Consider the following 23,172-nt stretch of genomic DNA (forward strand, 5'->3'; position numbering starts at 1 on the left):
GTTTACTACTAAAGTTTATCATAACATTGTTCTTTATTATTCTCTATTCATTCAGAAATCTGTCATTTGTGAGGCCACATCACCACCATTGAGTTCCCCTCTCAGTCAGGGCGCTTCAGCCACACAGTCCTTTGGTGGAAGCACCTGTAGGTTGTTGGCTGAGCTGGCTGCAGAGAGTGCAGACTGTCCCTACACACAGCACAGTCAGACCAGTCTCATCACGGCAAGTGGGTTCATTCCAACCGATGGTGACGATGAGGAGGAGAGACAAGATGGAGAACGAGACAAGAAGGAAGATGAAGATGAGGTGGATGAACAGAGGACAGATGTAAGTCTTTTGTGGTTTATTGTTTATGTGAAGTTATCTGAAAAAAATTATGATTTTATATGGCACGCACAAATCCTTGTCATTAGATTAGTTGACAGCTGGCATAGTTTATATATCAGTCAAAACCACAGTGAATTAGATTGAAGGGTCAGATAGTAGGAGGGTTGACTGTGAGCTGTGATGATGCATTTATAATACCAGGTTCCTATACATTCACCACACAATATGCTACTGCAGGCTGGCATAGTTTACTGGTTAAAGGGTCTATGTACTTTTTGTAGGACAAAAAACACAATGTCCACAGATTTACATTAAACTTACACAGTTTGAAGATAATTATAGTAGAAAGCTTACCTGAAAATATTACTTGCTTAGGTGCTGTAGTTTTTGAGAAATGAGTAAAACAATGTCATGAAAATAATTTTTGTCTCGGTGATTTTGAGACAATAATTATTTTAGCATGTAAAAATGTATTTTCATGACATTGGTTTACTCATTTCTCAAAAACCACAACACCTCAGCAACGAATATTATAATTCTGAGGTCTGGAAATCAAATTCATGGAAAATACTTCTTTCTCGAAAACTGTCACTTCAGAGGGAGCCGTTTCTCACAATGTTTTATACTATCAACCGCTCCCCATTACTCGTTACTAAGTAAGGTTTTATGCTGATAATTATTTTGAGTAATTACCAATAGTGTCCACTGCCTTTAATAGTTGTTCAATTTGAACCGGGGTTAGAGAATATCAATAGTAATGTTTTATTCCTTTATTTATTCAGGGGCATACTGTGACCGAACATGAGCACAGTGTTCTTTGCAACCTCTCGGAGATGGTCAACAACAGGAGTTTAAGCGATTTACAATTGTTAACATCCGATGGTTCCACAATCAATGCACATCAGTTCCTGATCAAGCTCAGATGTCCCCTCTTGGCAAAGGTAACAAAACTATAATCCTCTATCGAAACCACTATTCTATTTTACCTCTCTGTTTAAAGTATTGTTGAAAGTGCAGGCATGTATGCTTTGTTTTTGAAAGTTTAGGGCACCAAGGTATATTCTCCTTGGTAAAAGGCACACAATTCAAGGACACCAAGGCAATGCCAAGGGGGCATGGAGGCAAGATTGTGCCTTTGTTGCCTCGGTGAAGTATCAGGCATGAAGTGCTATTACTCACGACTGTGTGGTTTGGTACAATGTACATATGCACTGTAGCAAGAAAACAAGATACAGATAAAGGCAGTGGACACTATTGGTAATTACTCAAAATAATTATCAGCATAAAACCTTACTTGGTAACAAGTAATGGGGAGAGTGTTGATAGTATAAACCATTGTGAGAAACGGCTCCCTCTTTGTAATTTTACACAAATTTGATTTGGAGACCTCAGATTTAGAATTTGAGGTCTCCAAATGAATCATCTTAATGCACACAACTTTGTGTGACAAGGGTGTTTTTATTTTTTATTTTATGCATATGTTGAGATACACCAAATGAAAACACTGGTCTTTGACAATTACCAATAGAGTCCAGTGTCTTTGAAATAAAACAGCTTGTGAAAATAAGCATCAAATATCACAGGAATAGACATATACTTGGATGAAGCTTGCAAAAAAAGGGTTCTATCTGTAGCAGTAGAGGCAGTCAAAAGTAACATCGACCATCCCATGAACAAGTTTTTCATCGGACTCAGGAGTGCTAGGAGATGGCAGTCACTTCAGTGCAAACCAAACAGATATAAGCTATGGTAGAAAAGTGTCTTGTGTGCTACCAGAGTGTTCCTTTTGCTTGTACATTAGAAGCACATTTGGTTGCCTCTCAAGTTTTCTGTAAAGATTGCCCTTTATGATAAGGCCCCAATGAGGCAGTTTTGATTGTACTAAAACGCAAAATATTATGAATTTGTGACCCACTCTGTGAAAATGAGTTAGATGTCGCCCAATCCAATATTAAGTTATGGACAGTTAAATATGGAAAATGTAAAACTATAAAAATAAAAAATAAATTAAAATCTTTTAAAGATCTTAAGTTGCATGGTTGACCTGTAGAACACTTACTATTAGACAATAAAGCTATGAATACAACAATTTTGTGATCATACTTATGTCTAATTTGGATCCTTTTGCACTCAATGGTAGTTTAAAATATCATTTTACTTGTAATTCGTTTTTCACAAAAAATGGTGTAGTGACTAATTTCAAACGGGAGTAACTCAGCAACGTGATACACCCCAAAGCTTAGACACATACCAAATTACTGCTGATGTGTTCTTTCCAGCCATGCATATAACTCAATTCTTGAAATTGCCTACATGTGACTCATTTTCACAGAGCGGGTCACATTTATAATTTCTCATCATTTTTCTGTTGTTTCGTATTTGTTCAGCTAGTTGAAGAAACTCTGCCATGCAGTGACAGCAATCAAGTAAAGACAGTTGACTTGCAGGATTATAGATGCACTGCCATTCTCTCCATTCTGGATTTCATCTACGCTGGCAAACTGACTGTAACCAGCACAGACGCCAAGCAGGTGGAACTATTTGCTAAGAGGTACACCTTTCGCTTGTTATTTAGCCATATACTCTCGCTTGCCCCTTCGGCAAAGATGTAGCTTTGAAGTCGCACTCCACATCTTCAAATGTCACCATGACAAAATAAAAGATAACACATAATGCGTTTACCACCAATCAAATGACAAGGAGTGTGGTGTGTATTGTAAGTATCATTCGTGAATAGTTCCCAAATAGTTTGTAAATGTAAACTTTTTTTTGGGGGGGGGTTGAACAAAGAATTGACTAGAGTGGGATTCGAACCAACGGTTCCCTATTTACAAATTTACCCAGTCAATTTCTCTTGTGGTTTATATTGATATCTGAAACAAAAAGTCGCATCCCCTTAAGGTGATCTCCTAGCTGCCGCTTCCCAGGTTGTATCGTAATTTGGGTGTGATCCCTGGCTACACGGCAGTTAACGGTTGTGTGGCTTCTGACTGGCACCCCCGAACAAAGATATTGACAAAATAGGGACACTGCCAATATAGGGCTAGATAGCTCAGTTGGTAGAGCGCCGGCACGTTAATCCGGAGGTCATTGGTTTGAATCCCACTCTGGTCAATTCTTTGTTCAACCCCAAAAATCATTTACAAATTTACCCAGTCAGTTTCCCTTGTGGTTTATATTGATTAATGTAAACTTGTAAGTTGAACCATCTTTAATTTAATCAGCTTTCTCCCCAAAGACAATCAGAGAATACTGATCGAAACTTAAAGTTGAAACCTACAGTTCTTTTTGAGAACTACCCCAAACTCAATATAGAGATTACCATTACATGGTGTTACCGCAACCTTACTATATTATGGTATTTCCACCATGCAAAGTTTCAAATTCTAGTCATCTTTAATTTGTTGCTTACATTAATGATTGTTATCCTTTTCTCTATTTCAGATTTTCCTTACCGGCATTGCATGATTATTGCGCTACTCTATCCAGTGATATCGTCCACCCCTCCCTGGCATCAAAGTCCGTTGAACCAACACAAGCAAAAGAAATGTTCCCCGAGGAACAACAGGAGAAGACATCAGGACAGGACAGCGACACCTTCGTTGAGAAAGGCCTGGATGAGCTCATACAGAGCTTATGGGATAGTGATAGCAACCAGGACAGTGACAGAAGTCACAGCTTTGACAATGACGACGTCAGTGACCAGGAGGTTGAGGAGTTGAAGGCATCCTCACAGCCAAGGCGGAGGATTTCTCATCAGGCCACCGACACGGAGAACGACACAGAAGATAAAGAAGAAGCCCCAGATGAGCAGGAGCTGGAGGAGATCTACGAGTTCTTCAGCACCCAGAGGCAGAAGAATACCCAAAGAACTGAAAACCTTTCAGGCGTGACGGAACTGTCCATGAGTGATGGAAGTAGTGACGAGTATGAGAACGTCATTGCTGTGGAGGACAACTCTCATAATGTCAGCACAGACTGCAGGAGACTGTCCCTTAGTATTATTGATCAGCTTCAAAGGAGCTGCTCGCCACAAAATCAGAAGTCCAACACCTCGTTAGATCAAGTCTCAATTGATCTTACTGCATCACCGAACAGCAGCTGCATCGCCCCAAAGCGGAGAAAGAGTCAAGACACCTTAGAGCCATTGCCTTGTTTTGTACGCATGGAAAAGCTTTCCAGTGATATGACTGTATCCCCAATGAAAGAGAATCAAGTCGCTCTAAAAGTCAGCTCCTGTCTGGAGAGTCAGAAGAACTTAAAATGTGGCGGAGGGGAGAGTAGGTTCGGGGAACATGGCGAGAAGATTGTGAAACAGGGAGAACAGGCGAATTGCAGGAGAGAACCTTTAGGCGAAGACTGCAGCTTCAGGAAAGATACAGATGCCACACTTGCTGATGTTAGGGATAGCATCTTTTATTCGGATGATGACAAAGAAGTAGAAGCAATGGACACCAGCCAGTCCTCACCGGATGATAGTCGACAAAGAAGCAGGAGTCCGAGTCCAAGGAATGATGGGAAACAGATCAAAAACCAACCTTGCGATGAGGATTCATTTTTGAGGAATCAACCTTTCATAAGGGAAAGCCAACTAGCCAAGGAAACAAAGTTCAAGACTGGAGCTTCCGATTTGATGAGTTCAACTCTCGGCCCATGGAAGCCTGACGCCATGCCAGCAGTTAAAACCAGTAGTCCGTCAAAGTCCAAACCAAGAACATGCGTGTTTTCAGCGTCTAGTCAATCCAGCATGGACGATGAATCAGTCCTCCCCTTTGTTGATGTCAGGAGCCAGCCAAGTCCTGGCAGACCCCTGACCTCAGAGAGTTGTTCATGGAAGCCTGAGACCAGACTAGTAGAGAGAATCCTTAGTCCCTCAAGGTCCAAACAAAGAACGTGTGGGATGGCACCGTCGGCTTCTAGTCAATCCAGTATGGAGGACAAATCAGTCCTGCCCTTTGTTGTTGTCAGGAGTCAGCCTAATCCAGACAAACCCCAGACCTCGGAGTGTGTTTCTGCGGGGAAACCACTCTGCCAGAAACCTCTCTGCCAAGAGAAGGGGCTGGTTAGTGACTCCCGCAGTTCTAACGATGGAGTCATTGGAACTCATGAGACGAGCAACAACGATGTGATTGATCTGTCACGAAATGATGATGAAGATGAAGATGCAACTGACAGGAAAGAAGATAGCAGCGGAAACCCACCACAGGATTCAGATAAAGATGATTCCTGGATTTTACCACAAACTCCTCCATCGTTGACATCCAAAAGTGCAGCAGTGTCGGTTTACCACAAGCCCCCACTCAAACAACAAGATGCCGTCAAACCAGTAAGAGCAAGGAAATTCAACTTCAAAAGGCGTGAAAAAACAAGTGATGATGAATTGACTTCTGGAAGGACAGAATCTAAACAATGTCCTGATCAAATTACTGTGAAGCCGTTTTCAAGGGATGGTTTCCTGTCTGTCACGGAAACACCAGCTGCCTTCAGGGCGGATACAAGCAAGATCAGGGATTCATCAACGCCCATTTATGATCTCAAACAAGAAAGGGTTTCTCACAAGCAGGGTCATGTCTTGCCAAGATTATCTCCTGTGGAGATAGACACAGATTCTGATCAGAAGCAAGATGAGAAGCTGCTGGGTTGTGTGAAGTCTCCATTTAGGGTGGCGATTTCACCAAGACGACACGTCAGACCGCTAGGAGGTCTGAACGATGCCAGCCCAGATCTAAGAACTCTCACAAAAGGCATGAAAGAAGGTTCAAAGGATGACCTCATGGAGTTTGAAGGTTTAGAGCCAAAAACCTTATCCCAAATATCAAATACTTCAGTGACATTCGGCAAAGATCATGGACTTGATGAAAGGAGGCAAGTCTTGTCCGATGTTTCCGTCACACCTATAAGATCGACACCAGACTGCTTTGATGCTGATACTCCTTTACTCATTTGTTCCATTCCAGCACCGGCTATTTCACCCTCGCCTCCCCCATCCCCAACCTTTGTAAAAGTCCACAGTGCAACGAGCCTGCGCGGATCGCAGGATAGCTTGGATGAAACCATTACAGATGAGGGAAATACAGACCATGGAAGCTCTAGCTTGCGATGTAAAAGGAAACTACAAGACTCTGACGATCTTGAGGTACCGCCAAAGCGACCGAAAAGCCACACCTCTCAGTCAACCTCCTTCATCGGAGCAAATTGCGTCAGTCCCCTTTGCATTTCTGATGAGGATGAAGATGTTCTCATCTCAACTGAAGATGAAAGTAACAAGAACATCTTGAACTCTAAAGACGGCATGACAGCCTCTTCGCTAGAGGGCGACGCTCCTCCCTGGTCAAGCCAGCTCTGTGTTGGTCAATCTCCTACAAGAGAGTCTCCCGATTCGGTTACCGTTATGGAAGCTGATGAGGTCTTAATCCTATTGTCAGATGAGTCATCCAGAGACTCCTCAACACCTAGAATTCAAATCAAGGAGACACTTTCACCAGAGCACACCGTCTCCTTCGGAGCAGGATATCTACAAGTTTCCCCGATAGGACCGGACAAGATTTCCTCTTCCTCGGAATCATCACCCTCTAAAAAGGAGATGCTAGATATTGAATCTTCCCCCAAATCTCAATCGAGCGCAAACTCTCCCCCGCCGGAGAACGATTACGATTATCAGTTTGCATATTTGGGCGATGACGGAGGTGGATATATGGATAATTTCAGCTTCTACGCAGAAAGAGAAGAGATGCTAAGAGATGAGAGTTCGGAGCAGGAGATCAGGAGGCCACAATGCGGCGGGGGTTTCAGTCCACTAAAAAAGGTGAGTGCATGTTTGGTAATATTGTCAGAGACCAGTTTGCTCACTTGGTGTGTCCCACTATATGCATAAAATAGAAAATCTGTGAAAACTTTGACTCAAGTGGACATTGAATTTGCAAGAGAATAATCAAAGAAAAACAACCTTGTTGCATTATTCGTTTTGCTTTCAGATCCATAATAACAAGGCTTCAGCTGAAGTCTTTTTATTATGAGAGTGAGAAATTACCTATTCAAAAACTAGGTTACTTTAGAGCGAGCCATTTCTCACAATGTTTTATACTATCAACAGCTCTCCATTGCTCGTTAAGTATGAGGTTTATGCTAACAATTATTTTTTAGTAATTACCAATAGTGTCCAGTGCCTTTAATTAAATGGTTTTGATACCTTTTGTAGATGAAGTTTTTGGCCGTCCCATGACATGAATCCCTAAATAAGGATGTGTGTAACAAGATTCACTGAGACACAGTTACTTTTTGTGGATTGTTTTATTCATTTCTCAAAAACTACAGAAATGTTTTTAGGGAAGTTTTTGTCCATCATTATCTTTAAACTGTGTATAAAGTTTAATGTAAATCTGTGGACGTCTGTGTTTTGTGTCGTACAAACAGTACCCAAACCCTTAAAACCCAAGTAAAACAATGTATAAAACTCTGTGTGTTGGCGAAGTGTTGGTTACATGCCCTCCTCTGAAGATGAGCGGAGTATTCTGTTTGAAACGTCTAAACCACACTGGTCTTCTCAGGACCAACACTCCTCCAAAAAGAGTTTTATACATGAATGTACCCACAACTTTACTGCTACAGTTAAGCCCAGTTCATACTTCCTTTATAGGCATCCTGCGAATGTGAATTTGAAGCCAGTTTTGACGTCACAAATTTGAAACAAATAATTCACTCAACTGTGCTCAACTGCTGCAAAACAGCGAAAGCAGGGCTGTGATGTAAACATTTGTATCACATTTGCAGGAAGTATGAACCGGCTTTATTCTTTTTTTGATTTTTTTGTTTTGTTTATAGAAACAACAACGTATAACAAACAATGAAAGAACCTCCAGGCATTCCTCATCAGGGGGTAACCACGGCAACATGAGTATCCGAAGCTTCCCGAGTTCGGACGAGGAGAGGTCTCCGCTGCGACCCTCGGGGAGTGCATCTCATCACCGAGGCGCAGCATCTCAAGACGTCTTGTCAGAGTCTGTATTACTGAGGGATGAGGCCCAAGAGTTTGGGTGCAGCGAGAGTTTCTTGCAGGAGCTGAAGGCGGGGCACATCGACGAGGAAGCTGCGTGGGGCGGGGTCAGAGTGACCGGGCATGGTCCCAGTGAACAACATCCAAAAAGTAAGACACTGAACGTATTGACGTCCTTCCAAGCTAATTACGTTAAAGCCATTGGACACTTTCGGTAAACAGTATTGTCCAAAGGCCCACACTTCGTGTATCACAACTTATATTATAATGAATAGGGTAGGTGGCCTTAGCTTTCGATCCAAATCGGACCTTCTTCAGAGGTACTTATATTATAAGATAACAAACCTGTGAAAATTTCGGCTCAATCGGTCATCAGGCGGGAGAAAATAACGGGAAAACCCACCCTTGTTTCCACACGTTTCGCCGTGTCATGACATGTGTTTACTATAATCCGTAATTCTCGTGGTCGAGAATTGATAACTGTTTTAATGTTTTCTCAAAAAGTAAAGCATTTCATAGAATAATATTTCAAGAGAAGCCTTTTACCATTTACCTTCTGTAAACCCTGTAAGTTATTTGTAAATCTGTGAACTTTTTTTTTTTTTCTGTTCCGAAAGTGTTTTCGGCTTTAGCCCTTTGGTGCACAGATTTTTTATATCAAATGCAAAAAAAAGGGTTATGTTCAACAGTGTTTTTCTCAAAAATGTTCAATAGCACCCCCGTTGAACATCACACGAAACAAAGCTCAACACTCGCTGTAAACAATCGAATGAGGGCAGTATATTTGGGGGGTGTAGTTTTTAGTCCTGTTGATGGGTCAAGTTTTCTTGTAGGAAGTCTAGCAGTCACCAAAGGGAGAATGCAATAGTCCACATTGAGACCCAAACTGCAGTTTTGTATTTCTGGGACCAATTTCATAGAGCTGTTGTTTGAGCAGAAAAAGTAGCTAAGCACAACAAAATTATGCTAAGCAGAACAGGGTTACCAGCTAAAATAATAAGTCCAATTTGTGACTGGTATCCTGCTCATTGCTGCTAAGCATACAACTGTTTAAGCAGGGCCAAATTTCACAAAGCTGTTAAGCAGATGAAGTTGATTAGCAAATTTCTTTGCTAAGAAAACAATGAGTGGGGCACCAGCTGCAACAATGGTAATTAACAGGATTTGAGGCATTGCATGGTGAGGTATCAATGTGTATCAATGCAAGTAGATACACACATGGTGTTACCGCAAAACAAATATACAATGTAAATTTTATTGAATTTTGGCGTGTAACCAGTTTCTGTTTAGCAACATAATTTTGTGCTTAGCAATTCTTTTTGCTTACATGCTTTGATAAACTGGGCACAGGGCCTAGTTTCTCAAACCATGTAAGCACAAACATTTGCTTAACATGACATTTCTTCTTTAATAAAACAGGATTAACAACCAAATTTCCACATGATTTTCAGGATTTGCAAACAACAGCTGAATGCCAGTAACACAAAATATGCAACAAATTAAAATTTGGTTGGTAATCTTGTTTTTTTTTTTAGGAAGAAATTTCATGCTAAGCAAATTTTTGTGCTTACAGGCTTTATGAAATTTGGCCCTGGTCATACACAGAGTGTGTGTAAACCTCCTGTCTTTGTAAGGTCGGGGAGCTTCCAGGTCTAAAAAATATGGTGTTTATATTTCTCATTCTCCGCTCTGAAATTTTGGCTTGTAACCAGTTTTTGTTTAGCAACATATTTTTGTGCTTAGCAATTTTTTATGCTTACATACTTCCCGTGTTTGTAACATCGGGGAGGTTCCAGGTCTAAAAAATATGGTGTTTATATTTCTCATTCCCTGCTCTGAAATTTTGGTTTGTAACTAGTGTCTGTTTAGCAACATATTTTTGTACTTAGCGAGTTTTTATGCTTACAGACTTCATGAAATTTGGCCCTGGTCATACACCTGTGTAAAACTCCTGTCTTTGTTACATCTGGGAGGTTCCAGGTCTAAAAAAAAAAATTGTTTTACATTTCTCATTCCCCGCTCTGTTAAAGAAGCTGTTTCCGATGTCGGCAAACCAGTCCTTCAGACGCCAGTGGTCTGTAGGAAGCAACCGCTGGGTAAAGAGACCATAGATGAGCTGTACTACCCACCAGCACCAATCACTCCTATGCCACCCTTCGATGACATGAACACACCACTCCTCAAGGTGATTCTTAAACACGTGTATTATCCAATGGGATCTAGTCCAAATCCTGTTTGTATATATGTGACATAATTAATATCAATATATATTTGGTTTGCGGTAACACCATGTATATATCTACTTGCCAGGTAGAGTTTGTTCTTAGAGAACTGTCTTTCTTTATTCTACTACCGCGAAATAGATTGTTTGGGTGTTCGGGAGACTTCTCAGAACTGTCCTGCTTATTAACTATTACCCGGGCAGATGGTATAGAAAATAGGCTGGGACTACTACTTAGCTTTATAGGATTGTAATTAACTGTACTACTGCGGAGTCAGTTCTTAAATTGGTCTCAACGTTTCGACTAGCTTGCTCTAGTCATTGTCAGGAGAACAAGCTCTACCTGGCAAGTAGATACACAAACCAAATTATATATTGATACCTCACCATGCAATGCCTCAAATCCTAAGTAATTAATATCAAAGTCTTATATAGCGCAAGTGTTCGTATATTTATTTATACCGAAAGATAGGTTATTGAAGTTTTGAATTCTGAGACCGATTTATGTAGCAGCGTATAAGGGTTTACAAGGTACTGCTGGGCATTCAGCAGCCACAGCCGGGAGCGCCAGGCGAACCCCTTTTTCTCCCGATAAGTGCACTGAGTTCTTTTACATGCATCACACAACACATGGGACCAACGGCTTTACGACATTCAAAGGACGAAGCAATGGTTAAGTGTGTTGCTTAAGGACACAAGTGTCACGGCTTGGGATTCAAACCCACACTCTGCTGATCAGAAACACCAGAGTTTGAATTCGGTGCTCTTAACCACTCAGCCACGACACTTCCACTTGCATTAAAGACACTGGACACTATTGGTAATTGTCAAAGTCCAGTATTCTCACTTGGCGTATCTCAACATATGCACAAAATAACAATTGTGTGAAAATTTGAGCTCATTTGGTCGTCGAAGTTGCGAGATATTAATGCTAGAAAAAACACCCTTTCACAAGAAGTTGTGTGCTTTCAGATGCTTGATTTCGGGACCTCAAAATCTAATTTTGAGGTCTCGAAATCAGATTCAAATACTTTAGTGGAAAATTACTTCTTTCTCAAAAACTATGTTACTTCAGAGGGAGCCGTTTCTTACAGCTCTCCATTGCTCGTTTCCAAGTAAGGTTTTATTCTATTAATTATTTTGAGTAATTACAAATAGTGGTCATGATATGAATCCCTACTTACTGTGAATGAAATGAAGACGTGGGTGATAATTTAAAATCTACATCAGAAAGTCTCTGCTTCAGCAGTTGTCAATAACGTGAAAATCACAGAGCAATGTTTTCAGGAGAGTTGCGTAAATGTGTTGTAACATGCTTAAAGGCAGTGGACACTATTGGTAATTACTCAAAGTAATTATTAGCATAAAAACTTCCTTGGTAACAAGTAATGGGGAGCTGTTGATGGTATAAAACATTGTGAGAAACGGCTCCCTCTGGAGTGCCATAGTTTTCGAGAAAGAAGTAATTTTCTGAGACCTCAGATTTCGAGACCTCAGATTTAGAACTTGAGGTCTCAAAATCAACCATCTAAACGCACCCAACTTCGTGTGACAAGGGTTATTTTTCTTTCATTATTATCTCGCAACTTCGGTGACCGGTTAAGCTCAAATTTTCACAGGTTTGTTATTTTATGCATATGTTGAGATACACTAACTGTAAAGGCTAGTCTTTGACAATTACCAATAGTGTCCACTGCCATCTCAGCTCCCTGGGGAGTATACAGCCTGTGCAACAAATAATTATGTGCTACTAAGCTAAATCAATCACAAGAACCATCTCCGCACCCACAGGTATCCATTTACCCCGGTGTGGAGAGGAGCATTATAGTCAAGTGTCTTGCTCAGGGACATAAATATTGTCGTCTAGTTACTGAATCACAATTTCTTGATTTGTGCAATTCATAATCATAGACGTTAAACCAATGTTTGTATGAGAGAGATTGGTTGTTGCCAGCTTGGTGTTTATATCCCCTTGTGGGAGTTTGCCGTGTTCCCTTGACGGGAAGATCATCTAAACTAGTGTCACGACTGGGACCCAAACCCAAACTCTGCTGATCAGAAACACCAGAGCTTGAGTTTAATGCTCTTACCTGCTCGGCCACGAGACCCCAATAACACCCCACAACACCTGGCGTACAAGATATTGAGAGAACCAATTCCCCAGAAGCCGGATAAATTGTAATCATTCGTGTGTCGATTATTTTCCATGATGCTTCAGAATGAACTCAAGAGGTTCGGGGTGAAGCCTCTACCGAAGAAGAAAGCTCGTCTGAAACTGAAAGAGATGTACAACCACACACATCAAGGTAGGTTCCCTTAAGTCAAGTTACTACACCACTTATCCGTAGAAATAAATCTCATTACATCAATGTTGGCCCTCTCTGCTAACAATTTCTTCTTGCACATGGCTGTAATGTGACTGATTTGCAGGGATGAGATTGTTCAGACTTTTGGCTAAATTCAGACTTTTTATGTCGGGCCTGGTGAAGAAAATCAGACAATATTTGTTGCCTAAAATATAGAAATCCTGCTCATTGGTCTCCTACTCTGGTGCTTTGGATACTCTTTCCAATATCTCCTTGGAATCTATAACCCCAGGGGTTACCAAACGGTCGAAATGCCATCATTTCAACATACCTTTGAATTTGTATCCAAGTTTCAGACTTTTTCGTTAGTAATGACTCTCACCCCTGGTTTGGAGTAGACGTCTAGATCTCTACAAAGAACCTCTCCTACTTTTAAGGTCAAATTTCATAGAGGTGCTTTGTAAGTGCAAGTATTAGCTATTAAGTAGGATACCAGAATGTGACATGAAATATATCTGTGAATGGTACACTAACTTTCTTTTACTGAGCAGAAAATGTTAAAGCACTATTTTCTGCTTAAGCAAGTGTATGAAATCGATACCCACCCTGGGCCCAATTTCAAAGAGTTGCTTAAGCACAGAAAGTAACATAGCATAGCTCACCAGAAAAAGGTTACCAGCGAAAAATACAAATCCACATGTACTAATGATTGGTGGCTGGTATTCTGCTTATTTTTTGCCTAGCAGAAAATATTTGTATGCAGTATTTGCGATCAGAAGGTTTTTAGATAGATCAGTTGGTAGAGCGCCCAAGGTCACATTTTCAAATCCTGTTCTTGGTATTTTTTTTTGGCCATCAACAAAAATTGGCATTAATTCATCTCCAAACATATCTATTTCGGAAACAATAGCCTTCAAACTTCTGGTTGTCTTGTGTCATTGTGTATTAGCAGAGCTCTTGTTTTTTTTGCACCAGGAGTGTCATCATTGACAGACATAGCGCACTAGAAATGTTCAACTATATTAATTATATAATAGAATATCCTCTTGATCTTTGCACATTTCACTTTCCTACCAGTGTTAGAAGATGATGATTCAGACTCGGATAAGTCGGGTCCCATCACCTTTAAGCTGCCATCCGCTTCCACCATACTGACGTCAACAACATCTCAGAAGCCTACATCAAAGAAGGCTGCTCCTCCCACCACCAAGACTGCCCCTCCCATCAAGCCTGCCCCTCCCATCAAGACTGCCCCTCCCACCAAGGCTGCTCCTCCCAACAAGGCTGCTCAGCAGAGAGGCAAGAAAGCGCCGGCCAAGAGGAAAGGTCAAGATGCGGAGGACGCTGTGAGGAATCCTGAGTCCGAGACGGAGGAAGATGATCCATTTACAGAGGAAAACGAATATAGGTGAGTCTTTGTATTTTGCAACATCTGGTATTGTTTCCCTAGCAAAGAATTGCCACCTACATGTACGGAAGCAGGGAGCTCTGTGCTTACGTCAAGAGTATTTCTCAGGTTAGCAGGGAGTTTTGGCTTGTGTCCATGTGTACTCCACGTTACTAGGCATTCTGTGCTTAAACAGCTAGCGCAGACATCCGGCGCTTATCGTTTAAAGCCATTGGATCCTTTTGGTAAACAGTATTGTCCAAGGCCCACACTTCGTGTACCACAACTTCTATATCAAATAACAAACCTGTGAAAATTTAGGCTCAATCGGTCATCGGAGTCGGGAGAAAATAACGGGAAAACCCACCCTTGTTTCCGCGCGTTTCGCTGTGTCATGACATGTGTTTAAAATAAATCCGTTAGTCTCGCTAACGAGAATTGATATTGTTTTGTTGTTTTCTCAAAAAGTAAAGCATTTCATGGAATAATATTTCAAGAGAAATCTTTCACCACTACCTTCTGTAAACCCTGTAAGTTATTTGTAAATCTGTGAACTTTTTTTTCTTTTCCTGAACCGAAAGGGTCCAATGGCTTTAAGCGGAGAATGGTGATTGTGAGCCCAGCATTCTTCAGTTAGCAGAGCCATGAAATTGGGCTCTGGTGTGCTTTATTGGAGACGCAGACCTCTCCACTTCATTGATGTGATCGGTAGAGATACAGAGTCTGACATTGAGGACCCAGACATGATGAGGGATAAACACCTCTGGTGTGACGTTGTGATAGGAATCTCGGTTGCGGCCGCTAAATGATGATGAGGACATTCATTGTTATGCACTGTGTAGTACATGTACGCCTGGGCGACTAGTGAAATTTGCTACTTTACTAGTCGCACCTCAAATAGTCATGACTTTGACACCAGTCGCGACTAATTTTTAGTTCTTAAGGTGCATTGTAGCAATGTTTGCCGCAGCGTGATAGTAAAATTCAAACTGATAAGATTGAAGGATTGCGTCACTGATGTCTGAAGTAAACTATTTTGGTTCACTAAACAGGTAGTCGCGTCTATTTTTGAAGAAGTCGCGACTACTTTTGTATTAGTCATGGCGGCATGAATAATCGAGTAGTTGAAAAAGGATGAGGGCGACTTGACTAAGCAATCAATAGTCAGGACTTTGACACTAGTCGCACTAGTTGCCCTGGCCCACTGTGTGGAATTCTTTTTTTTTTTATGCAAGTCGCCAGACACACAAGGCCTGAAGGCCACTTCAAGGTGTGGGCTACAATTATTTTTTTCCAGAGGCCGTTGCCACCTACTCCTAGGGCTGAAACAGGGTTACCCCTTTACAGTCCATACGAATGTAGGCTTGGGTATCATCAATCCGAAGCCTGGCCGGTAGAGCAGAAAGCACTACCTCCCCAATTTGATTGTTTAAATGTGGTTTATATTTCTGCAGTGGATCAAGTCAGAATGATAACGATTGGGATGGTGAAGATGACACTGATGAAGATGAGGACGACTTCCCGGAACCTTCCCAGACGGTAAGACAATCCAACATCAACCTTGGGCAAGTTTTACAAGGACTGTCGTTGACCATAGTTTGACTAAGTTTGCCCGAACTCTGTCTAGTCAACGATAACGGGTCTACGCTAAGGAGCAGATGTTTGTCAAACTGTTTCTTTACACTTTCTGGACTTTCGTTTTCCCTTTTTTCTGCAGACTTCGGCTAACATTCAAGAAACTATCAGAGTATTCATCAGAACCAATCCAAGCTGGTATGGAAAGATCTTGCTGTACGAGGTACGTTTAGGTAGAAGTAGGATGTGAAACCTTGCACGATGGAAAGTAAGAGAGGTTTGCGGTAACATCATGTGAATATTTCTTCATGAGTAGTGCAGGTTCTGAAAAGAACTGGTCATGTTCTCCTGAAGACGATCGGAGCATGCTGATCGGAACTTTGAGTCGGTAACCACCGGTTCTTTTGAGAACTATCACTACTCATAAAGAGATAAACACATAAGATAGGTATTTTCTCATTTCAAATTATTGTCACAATTTTGCAGTTTGTGATAATTCAATAGGTTTAACACATGGTAAAGTTGCAACACCGATGTGTGTATTAAAACCATTATACACTTTCGGAACAGAAAAAAAATGAAAGTTCACAGACTTACAAATAACTTGAAATATTATTCCATGAAATGCTTTAATTTTTGAGAAAACATTAAAACAATTATCAATTCCCGACATCGAGAATTACGGATTTGTTGTAAACACATGTCATGACACGGCGAAACGTGCAGAAACAAGGGTGGGTTTTCCCGTTATTTTCTCCCGACTCCGATGACCGATTGAGCCTAAATTTTCACAGGTTTGTTATTTTATATATAAGTTGTGATACACAAAGTGTGGGCCTTGGACAATACTGTACTGTTTACCGAAAGTGTCCACTGGCTTTAAAGGCAATGGACACTATTGGTAATTGTCAAAATCCAGTCTTCTCATTTGGTGTATCTCATTATGTACATAAAATAACAAACCTGTGAAAATTTTAGCTTGATTGGTCGTCGGAGTTGCAAGAGAACTATGAAAGGAAAAAAACACCCTTGTCTCACGAAGTTGTGTGCTTTCAGATGCTTGATTTTGAGATCTCAAGTTCTAAATCTGAGGTCTCGAAATCAAATGCGTGGAAAATTACTTCTTTCTCCAAAAACTACGTCACTTCAGAGGGAGCCGTTTCTCACAATGTTTTTTTATTACTAACCTCTCCCTATTACTTGTTACCAAGTAAGGTTTTATGCTGATAAATATTTTGAGTAATTACCAATAGTGTCCACTGCCTTTAAAAGTACTGTATACTTTATCAAATTTCTTGCCCTATGGGTATGAAAAAGCGCTGTCTAAGAACCCATTATTATTATTATTTGTGTAGTGATGATTCTTTTATAATATAAAAGAAAACAATACTCTGTTCTTTTGTAGCGCTTTATCACACTCATAAAAAAAACTAAGGGGCTTATCAAAGGGCTTAGTATTATTTCCTGCAAGGTATGAGTAGCTCGGATTGAAGTATGGGATCTTCTTTTATTAGCACCATGTAATGGTTTACATGCAGCCAATCAGACCAGGAACACCGGGGCCAACCCTTTCTCTTTACGATTAGTGCACTGGGTTCTTTTACGTGCCTTACATAATGCACGGGACCAACGGCTTTACGTCCCATCCGAAGGATGAATCATCCTGGTTAAGTGTTTTACTGGAACACAAATGTCGGGACTCTCCAAGCTACACTCTGCTGAACAGAAACACCAGAGCTTAAGTACAATGCTCTTATCCGCTTGACTACAATATTAATAAGATTAACTATAAATATAAATAGAAGACTTGCGGGTACATCCTCTTTTAATAATAATAATAATACACGGTTTTTATATAGCGCTTTTTCACGGGGTGTCTCAAAGCGCTTCCGACATTATTACCCCTGGTCACTGGGCCTTAAATCATTCCTTAAACCATCTCAGCTCCCTGGGGAGTATACAGCCTTTTTTGTGGGAGTGTTGGCTCTGAAAAGAGCCAGTGTGGTCTTAATGTTTGGAACAACATACTCTGCTCGTCTTCAGGGAATGGAGACGAGCAGAGTATACTGTTCCAAACATCAAGACTTCACCGGCTCTTTTCAGAGCCAACACTCCCTCAGAAGAGATATTACACATGGCTGTATCCGCAAGTTTACTATTTTTTATTTATATTATGGTTAATCTTATTCCTCACACCATGCAAAGCTTCAAACACCAATATTCGTAGAGTGTCATGGCCGAGTGGTTAAGAGCATCAAATTCAAGTTCTGGTGCTAAGTCACCGGAGTGTGGGTTTGAATCCCGGTCGTGACACTTGTGTCCTTGAGCAAGATACTTTACTATAATTGCTTCTCTTTACCCAGGGGTATAAATGGGTACCTGCGAGGGTAGAGGTTGCTATTGTGAATGAAAAAGCCACTGGAGTGACATGGTAGCTCAGGGCTGTATACTCCCAAGGGAGCTGAGAAACATTAAAAGGGATGTTATTGGCTCTATGACCAGAGCACTAATGTAAAGTGTATTGATACGGTTATTCTGCAATGCGCTAAATAAGATTTGTTATTATTATTAACAATATAAATAATGTTTTGTTCTCTTGCAGCCCTTGGACATAGATGCTTTCCAAGCAGCACTTAAAAGCAGCGGTATACGCTACTCCATGAATAATCTCAAAGAATTTCTGGATAATCAAGTGAGTAATTTAATGTCTCCATACGAGGTCCTTGACTCTGATAAAAAAAAAAATGAATTTGTGGATAAGAAAACCTAACACAATATCAATGCAAGGGAACTTCTCAATAATGTCTTCAGATGGCCTTAAAATATTCGATTGTGATTGGGCAATTCATAAACAACCAGTAGTGTGATGTAAACTTAAATACCATGACCGATATCACACCCTGCGTATTTTGTATCTAATCTAACTCCTCGAAGGCAAGGTCCTTTAACAACGTCCAAGCAAGGTCAGCAAGGTCATTACCATGCATTAAAGATGATCCCTCACACTATATTGCTATTAAAAAAATCCCCTTTTATGAATACTTGTTATATATCTCTCAATATCTCAGGGGTTTTTTTCTGTCATAAAACCTGGAATTGTCTTTCTCATTACAGAGTATAACGTACCGAAGTTTCAAGAAAACGACCAACAGACACGTTAGAAAACAAACAAACCCAAAGAGGCTCAATTTCAAAGGCAGAAGCTCACACCAAGCTGTCCGTCCAACCAGCTGAAGTCTCAACAGATTGTCTTCACCGTATGGTTCCCAGACTTCTATTATAAGTTAACTCCTTAAAGCCATGCAGTATTGAAGTGCCCTTATCCTTTATTCTTCTATGTACATTGGCCTTATCTTGCGATTTGTGGTTGCCTGAATATCCAATATTTGTTTGCTCCTTTAAAAACGAAAAAGCTTAACTGCGACTGCTCTTGTTAAATGACTCTTTTAAGAATGCTTCAACTATTGGAATTGCCCTTTGATTTTAAAGGAACATTACAGAATTGGTTTTGCTGGCAGTGTATATAAGCACTTTATGTAATCCACCATATACATAAACTGTTGAAGTTTGAGATCGATCGGCCATTTGGGTCACGAGAGAATAGTGAAAACCGATAACAAATTCTGCATTGCATTGTTGCCAAAACTAAAATGAATAAAACACTCATTGAGCGATAAACTCCAAACGCAAAATAAGATTATTTATTTTTCATCAAATATGAGATTTCAGACAAAAAATTGTTTAAAGGGATGTTTTCTACTTTCATCTTTAAGTTTAAGTTTTATGTAAATCTGTGATCTTCACGATTTTTCTTTCTTACCAGTTCTGTAACGTTCCTTTAAGGTTGCATTTTTCTCAAATTATGATATATATATTTTGTTTTTACTTGGAACACATAGCTCCTTTGTGCAAAATACCAACTGTCAGACAAACATTCCACCACTTAGGTGGTGTCCGAGAACTAGGCCCATTTTCAGATAGCTGTTGCGCAGAAACTACTGCTTGACAACTTTCTTTGCTAAGCAAAAATTGAGTGGGGCACCAGCCTCAACAATGCAGGTTTAATGTAATTTTGGCTGTTAGCCTGTTCCTGTTAAGTACTCATTTTCTCTTCAGCAAGTTTTTGAGCTTACAGGCTTAATGAACTTTGGCCCTGCCCCAAGTTTCATAGAACTGTTCAATAAGCAGCAAATAACCCTTACACATTTTCTTAGCAGTGTACCAGTCACAGATGAGACATGTGGAATGGTATTGTGTCCAGTCACCCTATTCTGGTAAGCATTATTTTGTTCTGGTTACATGGATATCTACATTTTGCTTTAGCAGGTCTATGAAATTGAGTCCTATGTACTAAGGTTCTGTTTTTAGCATTAGTGCGGAGTTCTACTATGAAAATAGATCCTTTCTGATTGTTTTATTGACGCAATTAACCAGACTCCGATTTCATAGACCCGCTTAAGCGCAAAAAGTAGCTAAGCAAAGCAACCTTATGCTTACCAGATTATGGTTATCAGCCAAAATACCTAGTCACTTGTACAATTCATCAGTGGTATCCTTGAAATTGTTAAGCAAACTTTTCTGCTCAAGCAGCTCTATGAAGTTGGGTCCTGGCATCATCATCACATTAACCTTGGTTGCACCACTTTAGGAGTCAATGTGTTTGTACATTAAAGGTAGTGGACACTATTAATTGGTAATGACTCAAAATAATTATCAGCACAAAACCACTCTTGGTATTGAGTAATGGGGAGAGGTTGATAGTATAAAACATTGTGAGAAACGGCTCCCAACTTCGACAGCCAATTGAGTTCAAATGTTCACAGGCTTGTTATTTTATGCATATGTTGAGATATATGTTCTACCTCCATGTGTACACCAAGTGAGAAGACTGATCTTTGACAATTATCAATGGTGTCCAGTGCCTTGAATGTCATAGTGTTGTGTCCACCATATCTCAATATTACAGGCTTTTTGTTAATTGGGTTGCAATGGGTGCGTTCGATTAGCTTCCCTGTGTCGACCCTGCGGTGCTCATTCGATCGAGCTGAAACCCTGACAAGAGCTAATCGAACGACCACTCGCCCTCTCGTAGTGACGTCATGCACCAGCGGCCAATATGCACCTGGGGCCAATCCCAAGTGACCGGTTCCACAAACAGGGCAGTTGGGGCTGACCCGGGTGGGCCCCTGGAATGACGTCAAAGCTATTCGAACATACCAGGGCAGACCGGGGTCGACCCGGGGAAGCTCATCAAATGCACCCTATAACAACCAGTATAGTAGGCAAACAAAGCTATACTCAAAACATTGAAAAATAAATGAACACACTTAAAACATGTTTTGTTTACATCTGAATGGAAGAAATGTGAGCTTTTTAAACAAGTAGGTTGCCCAGTTTTTAGTAGCCCACAGGGCAAGTTGAGAGGTGGTGTTTACTAGCCCATAGCAGTTTTGACTAGACAATGTATGCCAGGCGAGCCCTGCAAAATGGATAACTGTAGGACACAGTTTATGCAATGCGGTGTTTCAACGCTTACCATAATTTGTACGTCCAATTTAACTCTCAAAATGTTGAGCAAGACACAAGTCACAGTAGTAATGTGCAATGTTGGTGACAGAGGTCAATAATACCTTTTTATTTAATAATTCTTAAAAGACAGCAGCACATAATGTAGTTTCTAATTTGTCATGATACTGTGATGTTTAATAAGGTAATCAATGTGCGGTGAATCTAGTGGTTTAAATCCGCCAAGGCCTGGTTCTTGATAATTTTACCCACCCCTTAAAACAAAAAAATGGGCTGTAACCATGGCAACAGCCTATTTTATTTATTTATTTTTTTTAACATGCATTTTTGTTTTGTTGACTTGCACCAAAAGCCTTTCCACCCACAAGTATTTAAAAAAAATCATTTTTGGATCGAAAACACATTATGTCAAATATTTACCTGAATTGACTCGCACGTGTTATTTGTTTGAATACACATGTAAACAAGTTACCTTTAATGGAGTTTTCTTCTGTTCTGTTCTTTTAAAAAAAGGTTAATCTAAGAGTTACCTCAAAAGAATTGTGAAGTAATTTATACAGAAGAATTTGTATTTTATTTGTAAAAAAAATCTTGAGTGAAAAAAAGGTTAGGTAAAGCACCATCGTTATTTGTGATTGATTTTTATTTATCAAAGAAATTGGTACTAAAGTAATATTAAAGTATACTAATTTGAAATCAAGTTTTAGAAGAGTTTCACCTTGTTTATTTTTGTTGTGTGGTTGGCTAACTTACAATATTTACAAACACAGCTGGTGAATTGTTGTGGGGGGGGGGAAGGGAGTGTAAGGGTGGAAAGAAGCCCCCCCCCCCCCCCCCCCCCCCCCGCCGCGCCCAACCACCACCACCACACACACACACCCCAACATTCCACCACACTGGCTGCTGGCCTTGTCATCCGCAAGGGGTTGGGGGGGGGGGAGTCAGTATAGAAAGGAAAGGTTGAGATAATTGATTGGAAAGAAGCTCATTTTGTTTGTCACCGATTGAAGAAATCAATCAGTGCCCCCCTCCCCCCCTAGAAAAAGGGGGGGGGGGCACACGTTTACATGAAAAATAACATGCAAGTCTCTAGTCCCTGAAAAGTTTTGTAACTTATTCATGAATTTAAGGGTAATTTCTTTAAAGACACTGGACACTATTGGTAATTGTCAAAGACCAGTCTTCTCACTTGGTGTATCTCAGCATATGCATAAAATAACAAACCTGTGAAAATTTGAGCTCAATCGGTTGTAGAAGTTGCGAGATAATAATGAAAGAAAGAAAAATACCCTTGTCACACGAAGTTGCTTTCTGATGCTTGATTTCGAGACCTCAAGTTCTAGGTCTCGAAATCAAATTCGTTGGAAATTAATCTTTCTCAAAAACTACTTCACTTCAGAGGGAGCTGTTTCTCACAATGTTTTATACTATCAACCTCTCCCCATTACTGGTAATAAAGAAAGTTTTTGTGATGATTATTATTTTGAGTAATACCAATAGTGTCCACTGCCTTTAAGGGTTGTGGAAATAATTGTGGTCTTCTGTCTGGTGACCAGTTTCTGCTTAGCTATACTTGTCTGTGCTTAGCAAGGTGTTTCTTTGTGCTTATACAGGCAAGATGAAATTAGGCCCTATACATTCCAGTCTTTTCCCATAAAAACATGTTGTATCAGAACGACCAAATGGATAGAAGGTTAGATTTGTGAACAAAAATAGTAGGTGTATACATTTTGCGGGTGATAATTGCCAAGAATTTGGAGACCGTTAATTGTAAATAGCGCCCTCTGTTGATGGATTGTTCTAAACAGACGTTGGAGTCTTGGCCTGAACCCTTTT

General features: G+C 40.4%; 1 protein-coding gene across 1 annotated transcript in view; it reads left to right on the forward strand.

The window, feature by feature from the left end:
* Nucleotides 1-19,044, forward strand: part of LOC117306347 — a 42,177-nt gene extending 23,133 nt beyond the window's left edge. The window contains exons 10-21 of the mRNA XM_033790950.1: nt 56-328; nt 1,111-1,269; nt 2,716-2,879; nt 3,773-7,133; nt 8,150-8,471; nt 10,352-10,506; nt 12,761-12,848; nt 13,926-14,256; nt 15,690-15,774; nt 15,953-16,033; nt 18,413-18,502; nt 18,925-19,044. Coding sequence (XP_033646841.1) covers nt 56-328; nt 1,111-1,269; nt 2,716-2,879; nt 3,773-7,133; nt 8,150-8,471; nt 10,352-10,506; nt 12,761-12,848; nt 13,926-14,256; nt 15,690-15,774; nt 15,953-16,033; nt 18,413-18,502; nt 18,925-19,044 — 5,229 coding nt within the window. The remainder of the gene's footprint in view (nt 1-55; nt 329-1,110; nt 1,270-2,715; nt 2,880-3,772; nt 7,134-8,149; nt 8,472-10,351; nt 10,507-12,760; nt 12,849-13,925; nt 14,257-15,689; nt 15,775-15,952; nt 16,034-18,412; nt 18,503-18,924) is intronic.
* Nucleotides 19,045-23,172: the final 4,128 nt, after the last annotated feature.

The sequence above is a fragment of the Asterias rubens genome, unplaced genomic scaffold (genome assembly GCF_902459465.1).
Source record: "Asterias rubens unplaced genomic scaffold, eAstRub1.3, whole genome shotgun sequence".
NCBI classification, from domain to species: domain Eukaryota; kingdom Metazoa; phylum Echinodermata; class Asteroidea; order Forcipulatida; family Asteriidae; genus Asterias; species Asterias rubens.